Source organism: Solea senegalensis, linkage group LG8, assembly GCF_019176455.1.
Source record: "Solea senegalensis isolate Sse05_10M linkage group LG8, IFAPA_SoseM_1, whole genome shotgun sequence".
Lineage (NCBI taxonomy): Eukaryota > Metazoa > Chordata > Actinopteri > Pleuronectiformes > Soleidae > Solea > Solea senegalensis.
Window position 1 is genome coordinate 21,888,247 of NC_058028.1, and position 18,520 is coordinate 21,906,766.

Sequence of the window (18,520 nt, forward strand, 5' to 3'; positions counted from 1 at the left end):
TGCAAAAATTACAGCCACACCACAGAAACTTTAATCTTCCTGCGACACTCTGACACTCCTCCACCTCCCACAGGCTCTACGATTTAGAAGCCAGACATCTGAGCTTTGCCAATTCATTGTTGGTATTGATCAGTGCCCACAAATAAATCATGGTCATTTCATGCTGCAGGGAACCTGTGTGAGTGTTATTTAATGCTATGTTTTATAAAGTGAGATAAACTGTCACCCATCCTGGAACTCTCGCTACATCATCTTGTGACAAATTAGCCTCTGGGGCGGACCTTTAATTCAGATCGAGGACATCCAAGCGAAGACTTGCATTTGCACTGTCGTACATTGTTATCAGTCGACCAAGTGAGGCGAGACGCAAGAATGGAGTGGTTTTATGGTCTGTATATGGTCTGTATTTACAGTAGATAGCACCTTTCCAGTCTTGATGACCAGTCAAAGATGCTTTACAACCCATTTTTGCCATTCACCCATTCAGTCACACGTTCACACAGTGCATCTCTGTGCACTGTGATCTATCATACCCATTCACATGCTGTTTGCACAGCCATCAGGAGCAACATGGGGTTAATTGTCTTGCCCTGGGACACATGGCAGGTGGACTAGCGGAGCCAGGGATGGAACCCTCACCCTTCCTGTTGAAAGAAGACCCTCTCCACCACTGAGGCATGGTGCCCCTTTTTTAAGTCATTTCTACAAACAGCTATTTGCATATGAATGCAAAAATGAATGAAAAAAGCAAAATAGAAGATGCATTTCTGTCAATGTTTTCTGCTTCCTTTGCTCTATACATGGATTGTTTATCCGTGGGCAAACAGAGCCCACTCAAACGTGATCGGTCAAATCAGAAATAGAAACCAGAAGGCAAATATTGTCCCTCACCTACAGATTATTGATATTCAGATCATAAAGAATCTCTCTATAGAGACAAAATGTTCCGCATTCCAATTTTAGACATGAGGCGTTTTTATATAGCTCATATTCATTCTTCTTTATGAAGAGCAGAGCTGCTGGAGTCACTGGTGTCAACTGTGAGAAGTGTTATGAAATGTTAAAGGAAGAAAAGCCTCCGGTTTATGTTGTAAGTGGAAGAGATTTGACGGAAAGTGACATCGCTCTGCTGGGAAAGTAACTCACAGTGTGTGAGTGGCCTCAGTGTTGATAGATGACTAAGAAACAAACGTCTTCTCTGTAGATGTGTCTACTGCTGTGACCATATTCAGCCAGGCAGTGACCTTTTTGTTCTTATGTACAGCCGTTTACATCTTATGTACTGCAGCAGTTGATCACAACAAAGTGACAGTCTGGAAAATGATAAGCAGATAAACGGCGGGGTTTTTTTTTTTATTCCACCGTTTTACCACACAGCACATGTGTCTTCTAACCCAGTGCTATTATATTATAACCCCCAAGAAAGACAAGAAGGCCTTTAATAGCACACTGAGCACAACATCGTCAGCACTGCACACAGGAAGTGGTTCGTCTTAACAGCAATACTGCGCTTGTCAAGCAAGATAGCTGATGACTTGGTTGGAGTGTGACTGGAAACACAAAAAAGCGCCCATGAAAAGTTGATTCCATATTGTTGCATCCAGTTTCATCCATATTAAAATTGTGTAACATTATAACTATGATCTTAACGTCATGTACCTTTTCCTGATCCGCCTCCCTCCTCCCTTACATCACTTCATGAACACGTGTGGTGAGGTCATTTATTCACTGACAGACTCTGTCGAACCTCATGAGCAGAGAGGATCCTGATTGGATAAAGTTTTCCCCCTAAATTTACTGTTCGAGCACGGAGACCGATGAGTGACAGCTGTCACAATATACAGCTATTTTCACACACAATAAACTCTTCATAGACACGTTATGTGTACTTTTATTAGCTCATAGATGAATGAGTTTCTATACCTCATGTTTATATGATATCCTCTGCTGATGAAGATGAATATTAATTGCTCTATATTATGTCAAAGACCATGTAAGTCGCCTGCAGGCTCCTCTCTCTCCTTTACTCTAATGAAAGTTTAATGCATCTCAGGGAAATGAAGTCTCATTAATGAGTGCAGTGTGATACTATCATAAAGCACCGCGGTAATAATTTATCAGCTCCAACAAAGTCATCATTACTAATTCACTCGCTGCTCATACTTGCGTCCTTTATCTTCCTCTGGATCACAATCACGCTTCTGTCTCCTTCTATTATTCATGCACTTTCTCTACCTCTTGTTCCTCTGAGCACTCAAACCCAGCTCCTCCTTCTTCTTCCTCCTGCGTGTGCGTGTGTGTAGAACTATAAGGAGCTGGAGCTGCTGAGGCTGGTGTATTATGGTGGAGTGCAACATGATATCAGGAAGGAGGTCTGGCCTTTCCTGCTGGGACACTACAAATTTGGCATGGGCAAGAAGGACATGAGCCAGGTACAACACACACACACACACACACACACACCTGCAGAGTTTTGTCTGTCATAGCCTAAATCTTCTTGTGTTGGCCTCCTGTACAGATCGATGCAAAGATCAGTGAGCGTTACCAGCAGGTAATGCGGGAGTGGAAGGCCTGTGAGGTCATCGTCAGGCAGAGGGAGAAGGAGATGCAGTCGGCCATCTTTGCCAAGCTGTCGTCAGGCAGCAGCATTGACAGTCACGTCCTGCGACTGGTTCACAGAGACTCCACACTCAGCAATGAGGTGATGGAGCTCAACATCTACAATAAACACACCACAAACACACATCTGGCTCCTGATAGCGGGGCTTCTTTTACCAATGTCATGTTGACGTATGAAGCAGAGCAAAGGAATAATCCTAACTGTACAAAAAAGCACAAGAAACAATAATTATCGCACCATTAATGTGAGTCCTGAGTCTGTTTTCTAGAGACAACAAGGGCGTGTGAGTAACAGACACGGCAGGTTTTTGAATATTCACTCTGCTGCTGAGCCTTGTTTTGGTTTGGTAGATTAAAATTAATATAACATTGAGTTGTGATACATAATAAAAAGTTTGACATTTCCAGGAAAAAAAACAAAAAACAAAGCAGTAAACTTTGACATGCATACTTGTCATTACCGTTTGTGATACCTAGAAGATGAAAAAACTATGTACTGGCGATCTGTCCGGGGTGTGACCCGGATAAAGCGTTAGAAGATGGATGGATACCGGAAAAATAGAGAAATAGAGCTTTGTCATTACGGTAGCCCTCAGGAAGTGAAGCACTCACTCATTGAACATATTTTGACAATTTTACAGCCATAAAATCAAAGTAAACCCAAGCGGCCTGATTATCATGATGGTCATCAGAGGGTTAACAACCCCCTCGTACTTTACTTTTTTTATATACATGCTACAGCATTTACAACAACACTCAAATTGCTGGACCAGCGACACACAGAAGCGTGACCTCGCATTTGTTCTCTAGTGTCTAATAATTACATACAGTAGGTGATATTTGTTTCCTGTGAGGCAGAATGTTGCAGAATGAACCTTTAATGTTGCGCGTGTACTCTTCATCACCACATCCTCAGGTGTTTATGTCGGTGGATGAGCCAGATGCAGGGAGCCAGGAGACTCCCAGTGGAGAGGACATCACTCCCACCATGACCACCTTGGTCCCCCCGGCCGCCCTCCCCCCCGAGGAGCGTCCTCTGGTGGAGTTTGACTCCCCTGACTCGGGTCTGCCCTCCTCCAGGAACTACTCAGTGACCTCAGCCCACTCCCAGATCCTGTCCAGCATAGACGACAGTCAGAGCATGGAGGAGGAAGGAGGGGGCGGGGAGGAGGCCAGGACTCTGGGTGTGTTGGGGGGGCGTCAGGACTCTCTGACCGAGGACCGGCTGTGTAGCCAGCTGGACAAACTGGTGACCAATGGAGCGTCTGCGGAGGGGATGTCACCATCACTGTCCAAATACACAGTACGTGTCTGTCTGTAGTAACATGACTTCTATTTAACTTTAAGGCTGAAAGTGAGGATAAGGTCACACTTCTGATTCTACTGTTCTGAGCAACATGGGGCTTAAATGTTTTTTGTACCAATAAACAATAAGACGGCCTATATAAATGACCTATAAATCATTTATAATTAATGTTACCATTAGCTTCTCAGCTATTTAATAGGTCTCTTGTATATACCTTTGTTTGCATAGCATAGCTTAACTGAAAATGTAATCTTTCAAGAATAAAGTCATAACATTACGAGAATAAGGTCATAATATTAAAAAAGTCATAACATTACAAGAATAAGAGAATAGAGTCATAACTATACGAGATGCCTCATGAAATTCTCCGTGTTACTCATCTTGACCCAGGTTGCAGCTGATCATCCGAGATTTTGCTTGAATAATAATGACGACTTTATGCTCATAATATTACCACTTTCTACTTGTAATATTATGACTTTTTTAATGTTACCACTTTATTTTCGGGATTTGGTCATACATATGAATGTGTGACATATCACCTGTCTTTAGAGGGTTATTCATTTTTACCTGTCTGATTTACCGATTACATTTTCTGGTGATGTGCTTTTTACCCAATGAAGAAGATTATGATAGTGCTTGGCTAAGGATTCAGGAATTTTAACCACATTTTAACCATACTAGATAGGGGTTAATATAGATATTTGGAAATATTTTTGTTGAAAACTTTGCTAAAAATGTCTGTGTCCTTTATAAGGGTCGTTTTATCGTAAAGTGGTGTCCATGCTTTTGTGGAAAGTGGCCGATGAGGAAATTATTTGTTTTTTGATTAATTATTTGATGTGGACCACACGCTCTCTAAGACCTGAATCAAGCACAACCACAGTCACATAAACACAGGAATGTTTCCTTCCAATCAGATTGAACTGTTGGACATCGTCGCCCTGAACCTCCACAGGATAGACAAAGATGTCCAACGCTGCGACCGGAACTATTATTACTTCACCCCTGCCAACCTGGAGAAACTACGCAACATCATGTGCAGGTGTGTGAAGATAATGAATGTTTTATATTAGCAATGGTTCAATATAAAACCATTTTTCGGCCTGTTTTGCACATTCAGACAAAGACTCACACAAATGTTATTGTTTTACATTGAGCAAATTTCAAAATCTGGTGTTCATGTACAAGCACAGTGATATTTCAAAAACCTTTTGTTTTTCTTCATTTTAAATTGTTGATACACTATTTTAACATGCATTGCATGTAAATGCATGTAAATAACGACCAGATATTGAAAGTTATTCTGGAAAATGGGCAAAAGCATTTACACTCACAGGATATTATATGGTTCAAATAAGCAAAAAAAAAGGCTTAAGTGTTAAAGGGTTAAAAAATAAATAAAGAAAAAACTATTATGCATACATATATAAAAGATTATACATGTATGCATAATAAACGTTTAAGTAGCTGCTTAATGTAGAACATGTCACTATTTAATGTTGAAAGCATCAGTTTTATCAATCTGAGCGACGAATAACTGGCACCGTCTGCTGACCTAATGTGTTTTGTCATTGCTCTGTGTGTGTGTGTGTGTGTGTGTGTGTGTGTGTGTGTGTGTGTCCTGCCTGCAGTTATGTGTGGGAGCATCTAGAGATGGGCTACGTTCAGGGCATGTGTGACCTGCTGGCTCCACTCATGGTCATCCTGGATGATGGTGAGAACTAACACTCACTACGCTTACAATACTCAGCTGCGTCGTTTGTCCTTACTTAAGACGGGGGGAATCAATTTATTGAATGAAGTGTGAGCGACCCTGCTACGCTTACGCCGCCGTCATGTAAGCGTGTGCACATTTGTTTTAATATTCAGTTTTAGTCGAAAGTCCTCTCAAAATGTTCAGAAATAGATGACGAGAACGCGTCAGTTCCAACATCACTTTTTATTAATTACACTCTTTTAAGAAGAATGAGCACTTAAATTAATTATCCAGAGTTTTACAGACATTCTAGGTCTAATTTCGGATAAGTTGCAGTGCCCAACACTCTCTCAGTGGACACCAGTGCAGGATTGTATTTCCATATTCCAGTATGGGATAGTATTGAAGTTGAAATTGAACGGGATCTGCAGAGAGCCTCATAGTCTGTTTGGAGATAGCTCTAGCAGTAGCGTAAGGACATGTCACATGATGCAATCGACTTTTACGGACTTTGAAGATGGGGTCACACAGGAAGACAACTTGGGGTAAAGTACTGTCTTCATAAACAGTCTTATAGAATATAATATATAATATAATATAGAATCTGTGCACTTGCAAAGTGATGGACGCTTGAGATTTTGATGATCAGGTGAGACGACCTGAGCTAAGTTGAAAGATTTTGTTCGGAGAATAATTGAGACAGTGCCTGACATCTGAACAGTGAGGCATCATCGCAGATTGTGGCGAGCAGCGTGCCAGGTCTGATACATATAGTAAGTAAGCCTTGAGATAGTGTATCCAGTCCAGATGACCTGGCGCCTTGGTATCTAATGAGGGAACCTTGAAAGGCGTCTAGTTAAGGCTGTTTATTTTGAACACCAGGTCTGGTTATAAGAATATGTGAGCAATTAAACTTAAAGTTGGCAAAACACGAGAAGTATTATCCTTAATAGACCTAGAAAGTAACTCTGAATTTTTCCTTTAAGGCATGAAAAAACATTTAGAACGTTGTGTCTGCAAATGCATTTATAACACACAAATGCATTTATAACACACAAATGCATTTGCAGGCTTAGTAATCACTGTGTCATCTCAGTCACTTCTCTCTCCCTCTGTGTGTGTGTGTGTGTGTGTCAGAGTGCCTCGCATACAGCTGTTTTACTCAGCTAATGAAGAGGATGAGTCAGAACTTCCCTAATGGTGGAGCCATGGACACACACTTTGCCAACATGAGGTCACTGATCCAGGTGACAGATAACTCTTAAGTGTCCGTGTGTGTGTGTGTGTGTGTGTGTTCATACTAACAGCTGAACTCTGTCTCTGTGTTGTCAGATCCTGGACTCGGAGCTGTTTGAACTGATGCAGCAGAACGGAGATTACACTCACTTCTACTTCTGTTACCGCTGGTTCCTGCTGGACTTTAAGCGAGGTGAACACGCTGTACTGTGTGTGCTCGCACTGACCTGAATTCACTGGCTGTATCAGCCTTTCTCCAGCAGCTGGTGGCAGTCACACAGTAGTTAGTTGAAGGTTAGGTCATACTAATTTGTCCACAATGTGGAAAATTGAATTTGGGTCTACTTAAATTACAATTGATTGAAACAAAGAAGCTTTTTGTTGTAGAACTTTAGTTTGTGGATGTGGGGATTTAAAACTGTGGGGAAGCAGTGGATGCAACAGACCACTTATATCAAGAGCTCAGTTCAGTATTAGCATGGATGTAGTGTGTATGTAATTGGGATGTAATAATATCATAAAACCACCTGTATCTATGTTGTAATTTTGCTATAGGCTTCTATCGATGTAATACCTTCATATTAAAGCACATCGCAGTGTTTTCCCTTAAAGGAGGAGGAGGGGAGAAGAAGGAAGTCAGAGCTGTTTTTGAGTGGACAGAGGACACTGACATGTTTTTCTTGTATGTGTGTGTGTGTGTGTGTGTGTGTGTGTGCGCAGAGCTCCTGTATGAGGATGTGTTTGCCGTGTGGGAGGTGATCTGGGTGGCTCCCCGGATTTCCTCCAAGCACTTTGTCCTCTTCCTGGCCTTGGCCCTGGTCACCGTTTACCGTGAGATCATCATGGACAACAACATGGACTTCACTGACATTATCAAGTTTTTCAATGGTAAATCACACACACACACACACAGGCAGAGTGTAGACTCTTGTAGATGTCTCACCATCCTGTTGGCTGCTGTGTGAGTGGCATTCACAGTGATACACAGCACCCTCTGGTGGACACGTGTGGGGACAACCCTCTGCAGTTACTATACTTTCCTGAGTAAACTTTAGAACACATACAGCGTAAAGGTCTTGGCTATGAGTAACTTTGTTGTTGTCCTTGCTAATGCAAAATGATCATTTTATGTCTGTGATATTTGACATTTTGATTGGAATGAACGTAATAGAATAAATGATCTTCCACTGAGTCAACACTGAGTTTGTAATAGAACATTTTCACAGCAGCCATGTATGGCATTAAATAATAGTACAAATACAAGTGTTACCAATGACATTAATTATGGTTCCACTCTAAACATTTCTGTTATTGTAATATTGCATATCAGTGTTTTTCAACCCTGGTCCTGTGGACCCACCGTCCTCCATGTTTTAGATGTTTTCCTGTTCCAACACACCTGATTCAAATGAACAGCTTGTCAACAAGTTCTGCAGAAGCCTGATAACAACTCGATTGAATTAAGTCAGGTGTGCAGGAGCAGGGAAACATCTAAAACATGCAGGACAGCGGGTCCACAGGACCAGGATTAAGAAACATTGGCATACATGCACTGCAGTATTTTCTGTACCTAGATTGGGATGTAATTGATATAATGATCATCAAGGTCAAGATCAGTTTAAATAATGATAGAAATAAAGGTAAATAAATAAAACAAAAGGGGAAGTAGATTACAATATAAAGAAAACTGTACCCAAGAATGTTCCAGATGCTCCGAGCAAAGTGAAATAGAAATACAGCATGAGTAGAAACTTAAGATATAGATATAAATAAAACAGTAATATAGGCAATAAAATGCAATGAAATAAAATAATACAATAATAAAGTAGACAATCTGGAAATATATACAATATACAAATAGTTAACAATGAAATGAGGATGAGAAATTGGTTTAGTTTGTTTTAGTTTGTTTGGGTGACATCTAATACAGATTGTAACAAAAGGAGAATTTCTCCTCTCATCTCTCCCTTAGCCAAGCAAATCTGGGACGTACAGTGGCCTTTGCATATCAAAAAGGATTCTGCTCCTCCTCTTCTGCTTCAAATTGCAAAATGCAACCTCTGTCTGGGTTTGTTGTCCATTCCGGAGAGCTGCAGAAACATGGCAGCCTCTATAAAGCAAGACCCTTATCTATATGAGATTTAAAAGCATTGTTTCAAAGAGATTACACACAAATACTTTATATTGATGGTTAAATGACTGCCAAGAAAACACACTGTACCTCTCTGCGTGTGTCGCTCTCCTCACTGACAGTGTGTCTGCTCCACAGAGATGGCCGAGCGTCACGACGTCCAACATATATTAAAGATAGCGCGGGAGCTGGTGCATAAGGTTCAGTCTCTGATGGACAACAAGTGACCGAGGAGGACGAGACGGAGGAGACGGAGGAGGAGGAGTGGGAGGACATCAGTGCTTCCTCTCATCCCTTAGAGAGATGTCAGCGTGTTTACAGACCTCCACCTGTCCAGAGAGAGTCCATACGGTCCATGTCTCGTCCCTGGCCAGGTGAAGGTGAGCGCGGGGCAGGAGTGCTGCTCGCTCGGTCCGGCTCTGGAGCTCGGGCCTGGATCTGTTTACATTTACCTTTACTTGGAATGCTCATGGTGTCCGTTCAGACATGTGGATTTGTCTGCATGCTTGTGAGTTTGACCACACTGTGAGGACATTCTTGAGTCTCCCCAGTCTTGCAGAGCTTGTGTGTGTGTGTGCATGACAACACACACACACACACACACACACATATATACAAATACACACACTGTATATTAACTCTTGTCAGTGCTCCTATTTCAAGAGTCGCACCCTTTTCTCCAACGCTTGAAGCAGAACATATTGGATGCCTGTCAGGAAGTGTTTGTTCCTCCAGTAGAGGTCAGTAGAGTTCAGGATTTTACCCACAACATTGCCAGAGGAGCGGAAGACTTTAGCCACGAAGAAGTTTTCATTAGTGACCAAATGGACTGTGCCAACTACCTTTTCATGAGTGTTTTCTACAACTAGCATGTGTGTGTTTCTACCCTTTCACCACTGTTTGTTTGTTTTTTTCTTTTATTCATGGAAGTTTTATTATCACACAAATGTTGCCTTTATCAGTAAGAGCCCAAGGTACTTAGTTGCACTTTTTTCTGAGGGTTTCCTTCCTGGTGCCTATGAAGGCCTCGCTACAGTCAGCGGAGGCTGGAGGTGCCACAAGAGGCCAAATTGTCGAGAAACTCAGGATGAATTGCAGCCAACTTTTCTGAGCATGTCAGTCAGTGGTTGGGCCATGTTTCATCCTTGTTCCAAGATGGAAGAACTAACAGCAGAGCACAACAGCGTCGACAAAAGCACACTGGGTTGTTAATCTTAACCTTTGTAGAGTCCCTTGATTTTAGTCCAGGCCTCAAATGAAGACACACTTTTACAGTTTTCGAGCACTGAATTGGGAATCACAATTACAAGTTTGGTTTTGAAGTCGTATTCTGACATTGGTGGAATAAATCTAACCATCACAGGTTTTTAAAACAGTATTATGGCATACATTTACAGAAAACACAATGAAAATGATTCATGGAGAAATATGAGGTGAATTTTCTAAGAATTCTATTTTTTAAATTGTCAGCTATTTGATTCAAGCCAACCATTCTTGAGCTTAGGAACTGGCGATGGCGGTGTTTCACTTAGCTTCTGCACTTCTGATCTAAGTTGTAGAATTACTGATGTAACACAGAGGAAGAAGACATGACGCCCACAGAGGGACAGGAAACAACATTTCAATTGATTCTATTCAGTGACGTCTACAAGTGGAGTTCAAAATAAGGCTGGTGCTACTCTGTTTTATTATTGTCAACAGATCCCATGAAAAGACCAAAACCAGCAACACAAGCAGAAGTCTGATCACTATTTCCCCACAACGTGGTGGTGTTACAGTGAGTTTTTACAGCAGCTCGACTCTGGTTTAACCCAAAAGCAACAATATATTAAATAGACACCAGGGGGCGACTGCTGGTTACAGAAAGTTTCTGTTTCTGTAATTTTCTCATGATGTCTATGAGAAAATTAGCCTATTTCCCACTTAGTAGGAAATTAGAGAGCATTTTATGTGTTTCTGTTACAGTATGTACCGTTTGTTTACACTCAGTCACAGCAGTAGATTCAGGGTTTGCTGTTCACTGTCTAGTTTCGGGGGAAAACATCTAACTGTGATTTCGATTTGATTTGGAAAACCTTCAAAATCAAGTTTTCATTGTGTTCATAGATTAAAAACAGCAAGTTGTAATAAATAGAAAACAGTTCCATTAATAAAGCCAATTGGAACTTATAGTTGTTATTCACTTAACTTGTAATAATTTGCATCCCTCCATATCGTCCATATCATCCATAATTGTATGTCTAGATTGTTTGAATAGACACAGCCCTTTATTTTGTGGCTCTCACTGACTTCCTGATTGGCGACAGATGATTTTACATCTACACTAGTTAGTTCTCAGGATGAGCTTGAGGCAGACCCTGCATATTACCCCATTCTAGAATATTTGAAGGTCTGTGCCTCTACTGCGGTTACAGTACATGACCAGCATTACAGCCAGTGTTGGTTTGGGTCTTTTCATGAACTACGGTGACAAACTCTTCCCTTACCTACGCTTTCTTTAGGAATGAATGGAATGGAGTCAAACATGCCCACTGATCTGAAGGCAACCGCTTTGTGTTGCTTTCAGTGCTGTTAGGAAAAAGTGGTTGCAGTTGTCCATGTGGAACCTGATTAATCCAGCCTCTGAGGAGAAGACGTGGCTGGAGTGTGTTGGTCCGAGTTCACAGGTTGAACAAAAATACCTGAGACAAAGCTGCTTTTGACGCAAACCTTTGTGGAGTGTTCAGTGAATCAGTATTCGGATGGATTCGGCTCAACCGCAACAGCACAGAGTACAGTTTGTGTTTGTACCAGAAGGGAATCTGGTTTACAATCCCCTTCATCACTTTGGCCCTTTACCCCCCCAACCCCCGACCCACCCTCCTTGCCTCCTTAACATGTCCAAAACGGCTGCATATGATTGGTCATCCAGCACTGACCCACACCTGTGATTCAAGTGCCAAGAGTCTTCCCCAATCCTGAAGTGTACTGTAGTCATCTGGCTCGCTGATTCGCTGGTTTTGATCCCAGGAATGGGCAGTGGTGTGGATGTACCTTGCTACGGACTCTTCCTCTTCCCCACCCTGCCTCTACAGCGACACACGGGGGCCGGTAAGGGAAACCTGGGCCCATAGCAGAGCCTTTTCTTCCAATCAGGACATTGCGTACCAAAGCCTTGAAACTAGAGCCCGACTGATACTGGATTTCTGGGGCTAACCCTGCTTGTATTTTTTGGGGGGAATAAAGTAATCCTGAAAAGTTATTAACCTCTATGATGAGTTTCACTCTGGAATTGAGCGTCTCTGATCCTCCATTTTGGCACAAATGTTTATAAAGATCTATGAAGGTTTATAATGGTGCACATGAGATGACATAATACTCATGCTACAGGTCTACATTGGCAGATAAAACTGATATATCAGTCGGGCTCTACTCAAAACAGCCCCCTCTGTGGCATGACAGCAATGTGCAATTTCATACTGCATCTTGAATACTGACTGTTTACTATGTGTGTAAAATATTTTTGAAAATGGTGATCTTGAATTCTTTGACTACAGTGTCATTCCTGTTGTTTGAGAAAACCCATTAAAGTCTATATTCCTGTACATACGAACCAAAACCCAATATTTCTATGAAGACAGTCAGAACATATAACTTATTTTGAGATCTATTTTTATGTTGGTTTTAGCGGCACTTGTTGGAGGTGTATACTGTGCAGAGCTGCAGAATGTGTGCAGACCATGTACACGCTGACTGTTAAGTGTTTCTTTCTCAATGTCGTGCACTGACTTCAAGATTTAAAATTTCTATTTATTTAGAGAGCCAGTGATTGCATTGCTGAATATGTACTAGTGAGGATGTATCATTTGCCTTGAATGTAATGTATTATTAAACAAAGGGTTGTTCAGTAGTGTGCTGCTCTCTTGGTTCCTTCTCCACCTTTTCTCCACAGGACATGACGAGATGGAGCTAAAGGTGCTGAATCTAAAGAACTGTTTAATATGCGCGTCTCTGCTTTACAGTAGGACAATACCAAGTCCTTGTCTCATTGTTTACCGTTAATATTAGGTCAATGCGTTCTTTAATGTGAGCGATCATTACCATTTTAAAGTAGGATGTTTTGGCAGAAATTAAATACCATACGTTTGAATAAGTTTATAAACCCTTTTAAATAAAAACATCACAGCCTTATACTAAGCCTTTTATGTCAACTTTAGGGGAGTGTATTGCTTTACTGAGGCCGCCATGTTTCTAGCTGAAGCCTCAACAGACAATTCAGCCAGAAAATGTGTATTATGTTGTAACCTGTTCACCTGTAAGCCTCTCATTTATTTCCATTACATTGAAGTCTTTGAAGCAAGACAAAAATAAGTGTACCATTAAAACCCAGTACTGTGGACTCACTAGAAATCCTCAGCTATCACAATAACCATGATAAAGACAGAAAGAAAATCACTATATTACTTCAATGTAATGATTCTTTCAGCTTCTTCATTTAGGGGTTGTTTGCCTTGTTTGTAATCCAGACTCATTAATGAACAAATCAATTAAAAAAACCCTCAAGTGTTAAGGACTTGAGCAACAACTTAGTAGACTTTGTTCAAGAAAAAAAATCACCTTAAACTGAATCGTTGTTATTCTTCCCACATCATATTTGTACCACCTTTGATTATATTGTATTTGTTTGACTGTTTCTACATAAGAAAAAAAACCCAGGCGGACAACAGGCTTTAAAAAAGCATTATTTATCACGGTTGATACTTAAAACTGATCAGTACCCATGACATTGCACAATACAAAGGCAAGAAAAAAAACTTTAAAACATTAAAATAGGTATTGCATCTTCCAAAAGCTAACTTTTCATTCATAAATACTTCTTGTGATTTCAGTTCACGGCAGTTTCTTACAACAGGATCACAAAGTCGTTTTCTAAATAGGCAGAGCTCACTTCTAAGAATCAACGTGTGATGTGACACCAAAATAACATTCAGCAGACATTCTGTGGTTGAGACAACCTGTGGGACCTTTGTACAGTCGCTTATCGAAAAGGCCAAGAGTTCACTGGAGAAGATTACTGGTGGATGATACTGTCCCACTGTGGTCATGTGACTTAAAATACGCCAAGCCCCCCGATACAGATGGCTGAGATGACGTCCATCATTTTCTGTCACACTGCACCGATTCCTGTACGAAACATTACGATATGATGTTAGATCAGAACAGAAGTTTCACGCTCTGTAAGGTCAACTATCTTCAGGAACCCCCTTCTGATCCATTTAGCCTCAGGCCCATCAAGTGTCTTGAAACGCCCCTGCTTTATTGGCATCTCTACACTGCTGTAAACAGTTATTTGTTAATGTATTAATCCATAGAAATCCCTGCATATTCAAATAAAATTGCATAACTGATATGAGCATTTTAACTTTTAAATAATAACTGGCATTGGCAGATTAATATTTATCCCAGAAACTTGATGATAGTTCTTTTTATTATATTATTATTATTTATATTTATATATATAAGTAAAGCTGTAATTAGATGGAGGGAAAAGAGATGAAACGCTGAGCTTCTCGGTAAAAAAATAAGTCTGTATTGTATATATCATCCTGAGATTGGCGTTGGCATCTGCCATGAAAAAAACATATCACTCAACTTTTACTAAACATTGATTTCCCATTTTTTTGGACACATAACACAGCTGAAGACATCCTTGGCTGAGGTAATAGCTGAACTCCATTAATAGCAACTTAGTCAACACTCTGGTATGATACCTGAGCTCCAGTGTGTTAGTCATGTCACAGGTACCTGCATGTTGAGCTGGCGTGCTCCCTCTGCTCTAACTGGGGTTGGATCTCTCTGCAGATTTCTGGATCTGTGAGGAGGAACAGACAGTGGAAGGTTATATTAACAGCTCTCAGCATCACAGACCCTCTCCAACAAGACGTCCAAACAGCAGACATCCATTTCACTTGCTCAATGAAAAATAGAGCCTGAATGTGTTTAATAAAAAGTGCATCATAAGAAAATAAAATAAAAAGGCGACACTCTTCAGAAATGAACAACATATAGATGTAGATGCATCAAACTACCAGAAGAGGGCAGATGTGCTCTTCAGCCAACATCAAGCTACTGAACCGAGGGGCAGGCGACAAAACAAAGAGACTGACAAACAAAATAACCATTTAAGACCAGACACAGGAAGAGAATCAAGAAGCCGGGACCAGAAAGCAACAGGCTTCAATAGATGGCAAGAAAATAAAGCCAAAAAAAACAAATGATGAACTGTGAGCTGATGGAAATCTGTAATGTGATCTTCCGCTGAGCTACAGATGGTTTCACTCAAATCAGACACTTGAAAAAGGCTGAATTTGAAGGAGAGGCAAAACCTCAACGACAGGCAGAACTGTTACTGTACCTGTGGTTGTTCTTTTAGGAAATCTGGAAGCTGAAATTCACCTTTAAAGACCTGGAAAAACAAAGGGCCAGCTTTAGAACTCCACAAATCCATCATTTGAATTACCATGCTGGAGATCTACTGGATTTCTGTCATGACTCATTCAGGAAGTGAGGTTAAGGCATCATTCTGAATGTAAAACTCTATGAATAACATCCAGCACAGTGTCACAGACAGATTTAGTGACACTGTGTCAAATCCGGTGGAGAGATGGAAGCTGCTTAGCATGTGCCAAAAGTCCGACACTACTCCTGGTGTCAAATACACCCACCATTCATTCACACTTATTGTACCACTTTAGCTTTTTACACAGGACCGGACGCAGATGTGACAGAGAGCAGACAGTATATGTCAGCATTCTGGGATCAGAACTGTGATGTGATAAACAACAGTCTGTCTCCTGTCCCTCTTACTCTTCCTTTAACAGAGCCATGGATGCTGCTGCTGGTGATACTTCAGCAGTACAGCAGAAGGCTGTGAAAGAGTGGTGAGTTCACTCCAGGAGGCTGATTCTGGATCAGAAAAGTCAGGGAAAGCTGGCTGAGCTGGAGGTGCTGTCAAAAAGGTCACATCAGAGAGAGGGGGAGGGGAGATCGATATCCTATAGAATATAATGGGGTGTACCACAAAGCAAAGAGAGAATTTAGTCTGAGGGTTGACAGTACTTTTCCATTTTTCCACAGAAATGTAACTGTATCTGGACAGGAAGTCTCCTCCTCCTGCTGCTCAGCAAGCCAGAGGAGAAGAATGTGGAGGGAAGGCTATGTGATGAGTAACAGCAGTTTGATGATGGAGGGAAGCTCAATGTCCGAAGAATTTACCAGATAAAGACACGGAGCAGTGAGCAGGGAGACTGTGACTGTTCAGTCAAATAGACCCAGTTACAATATTAAAAAGGTGCTACATGCAAGATATGCAACTAGAGTTTAAAACCTGTACTGCAATGTGTGTGTGTTTGTGTGTGTGTGTGTGTGTTGGTCCTGCAAAAGAGTGGATTGAAATACATTTCTTTTTAGTTTTACCAGCAGTATTTCAGTTTAATACGTTTCCTTAAACTCTGATGACATATTGTGATAATTTTACCACTTTATACATTCCATTTCTCACTTTCTTACGTTTCTGTCCATAAGCCAATAAAGACAGATATTTCTAATGTGTGAGTATTAATTGTGTATATATACAGTATATATATATATATTCATATACATATATATATACTGTATACACACATATATATATATATATATATATATATATATATATATACACATATATACATACATATATATATATATGTATATGTATAAAAAACAATCACACAGACCAACTTAACATTTTTGGTTTTTAATCTTATTTCACCAGTTTTTGTTTTTTTTTATCTTTTTCCATTAACAATATAACCGTGCTAGCAGAAGTACAGTGATGTAATCAATGAAGATTTCATTTGAGCTGAGATGGACCTCCACAGAGAGGGAGTAGTCTCAAGTCCCGTCCTCCTTCTGGGTAGCATCGATTAAAACGTCCCCTTAACACAACTCATTCTTTAAACACCCCATGTGCCTTTGTGCATGCTTGTGTGTTTGCCTGAAATCAACAAAGGAGCAGAACGTGAGTGTGACCTCAAATGATTTCCAACAGCAGACACTTTGAGGCAAGCGTATGTTTCTGATCAGTCTACGGAGGCTCTGCTGTGAGCCTGACCAAAATCCCCTCAGAGCATGCCTGAAGGACATGTGGCGCGCAGTGTTTATACACTGGGTCACACACACTTATAAGTACAAGTGGTGTAAGATGAAGAAAAAAAACATGCATGCATGTCACAGATCCATACATTGTTCAAAGTGGAAACAGACATGAATGAGGGGGGGGAGACCAGACGTCACATCTGCTTGGTGGGAAACTGCCATAACATGAATCCAGCGTTTGACCTTGAGCTCTACAAGTTCAGTGTGATTTGTTAAAATGGTCATGAAAGGAAGAGGAGTGTTCTCGTGGTGGAAGATTTACAGACGAAACCAGATGAAATACGACAGTCTGATAAAAAAAGAACCACTGACTGCTGACCTCGGTGGTGAGTCAGCCGACTCACTGAAATACTGTGTCCCACTCTGCTGTCATCCTCCCAGAGCACATCGACAGGCAGCTGACCTCTTTTCAACTAATGAGAGGAGGGCACCAAGCAGCACTACGCTGTTCTTCAGACTAGATACAGTAACTGATTTTCTAACATGTAATTATGGTCAGAGTTCATCATTATACATTATCAACGTTATACATTGTCATCATCATATACAGTCATCGACTGCCATGTTTACAGTCATGTTTATAGTCATGAAATCAGAATCAGCTGTTTATCCCAGATAGTCTGATGCAATTTTCTTCTCATACATTCCCACAGCAGCACGGCAAATTAAAACCAGTAGAAGCCCAGCTCCAATTGATTTCTTTGAGACCGCACAGAATAGCTTTTTTTCATTGTGGTGGGTGAAACGGTGATTGGATTAATGTGACAAAAACACAACTTCCAGGGAAGCACAGCTACTCTGGGAGTCAAGAGAGCAGTGGGCGGGCACAGACGCTGGTCTGATGCATGATGAGTGGAGGAACTGTCTGAAAGGCGGAACCAGTTTTAGATTGACAGCGTTGTAGAAATATACACAACACTGGAGCCTTTTCTGTCTCAGTCCCAGAAAAGTGCAGTTTGCGATTGAAGCCAAGAAACACATATTATGTATAAATACACACTGTAAATAAAAACACTGTTATAGCTGGACAGGATGGGAAGGTGTGCAAGAGAGAGCCATGACCTGGAAGGACATCTGGACCATAAAGGCACACAGTTCCTGTTATGCTGCTGATGTTCGGCTGACACCATTCCCACATGGGGGCTAAAAGAGAGCCACAATTGCCCACTGTGCAGGAGAACAGCTAACCTTGAGCGTCTTTTCTCCTTATGTCATGCAAGCCTGGCAGACGGGAAATTTGGTGGAGAAGTGACCAAATCCTAAACCAATTGGCTGCAGGTCTGGAGGAAGCAAGGAAGAAGAAGCCAAGACAACCTTCTAAAGGCCCCCAGTTCATCACAACTGCAAGAGC

General features: G+C 41.1%; 2 protein-coding genes across 4 annotated transcripts in view; one reads left to right on the forward strand and one right to left on the reverse strand.

Moving 5' to 3' along the window:
• LOC122773580 (small G protein signaling modulator 2-like) overlaps positions 1–12,880 on the forward strand; it is a 91,806-nt gene extending 78,926 nt beyond the window's left edge. The window contains exons 9-17 of the mRNA XM_044032351.1: positions 2,304–2,432; positions 2,519–2,701; positions 3,536–3,922; positions 4,846–4,970; positions 5,560–5,642; positions 6,762–6,871; positions 6,957–7,053; positions 7,581–7,748; positions 9,130–12,880. Of these exons, the coding sequence (XP_043888286.1) occupies positions 2,304–2,432; positions 2,519–2,701; positions 3,536–3,922; positions 4,846–4,970; positions 5,560–5,642; positions 6,762–6,871; positions 6,957–7,053; positions 7,581–7,748; positions 9,130–9,218 (1,371 nt within the window). The 3' untranslated portion in view covers positions 9,219–12,880. The remainder of the gene's footprint in view (positions 1–2,303; positions 2,433–2,518; positions 2,702–3,535; positions 3,923–4,845; positions 4,971–5,559; positions 5,643–6,761; positions 6,872–6,956; positions 7,054–7,580; positions 7,749–9,129) is intronic.
• Positions 12,881–13,699: 819 nt separating this feature from the next.
• tpst1 (tyrosylprotein sulfotransferase 1) overlaps positions 13,700–18,520 on the reverse strand; it is a 36,341-nt gene continuing 31,520 nt past the window's right edge. For 2 of the 3 annotated variants that reach the window (XM_044032044.1, XM_044032043.1), the window contains exons 4-6: positions 15,386–15,436; positions 14,776–14,842; positions 13,700–14,154 (exon numbers count right to left, since the gene is read on the reverse strand). In XM_044032044.1, coding sequence (XP_043887979.1) covers positions 14,807–14,842; positions 15,386–15,436 — 87 coding nt within the window. In that variant the 3' untranslated portion in view covers positions 13,700–14,154; positions 14,776–14,806. The remainder of the gene's footprint in view (positions 14,155–14,775; positions 14,843–15,385; positions 15,437–18,520) is intronic. The other variant, XM_044032045.1, reaches the window with a different exon arrangement.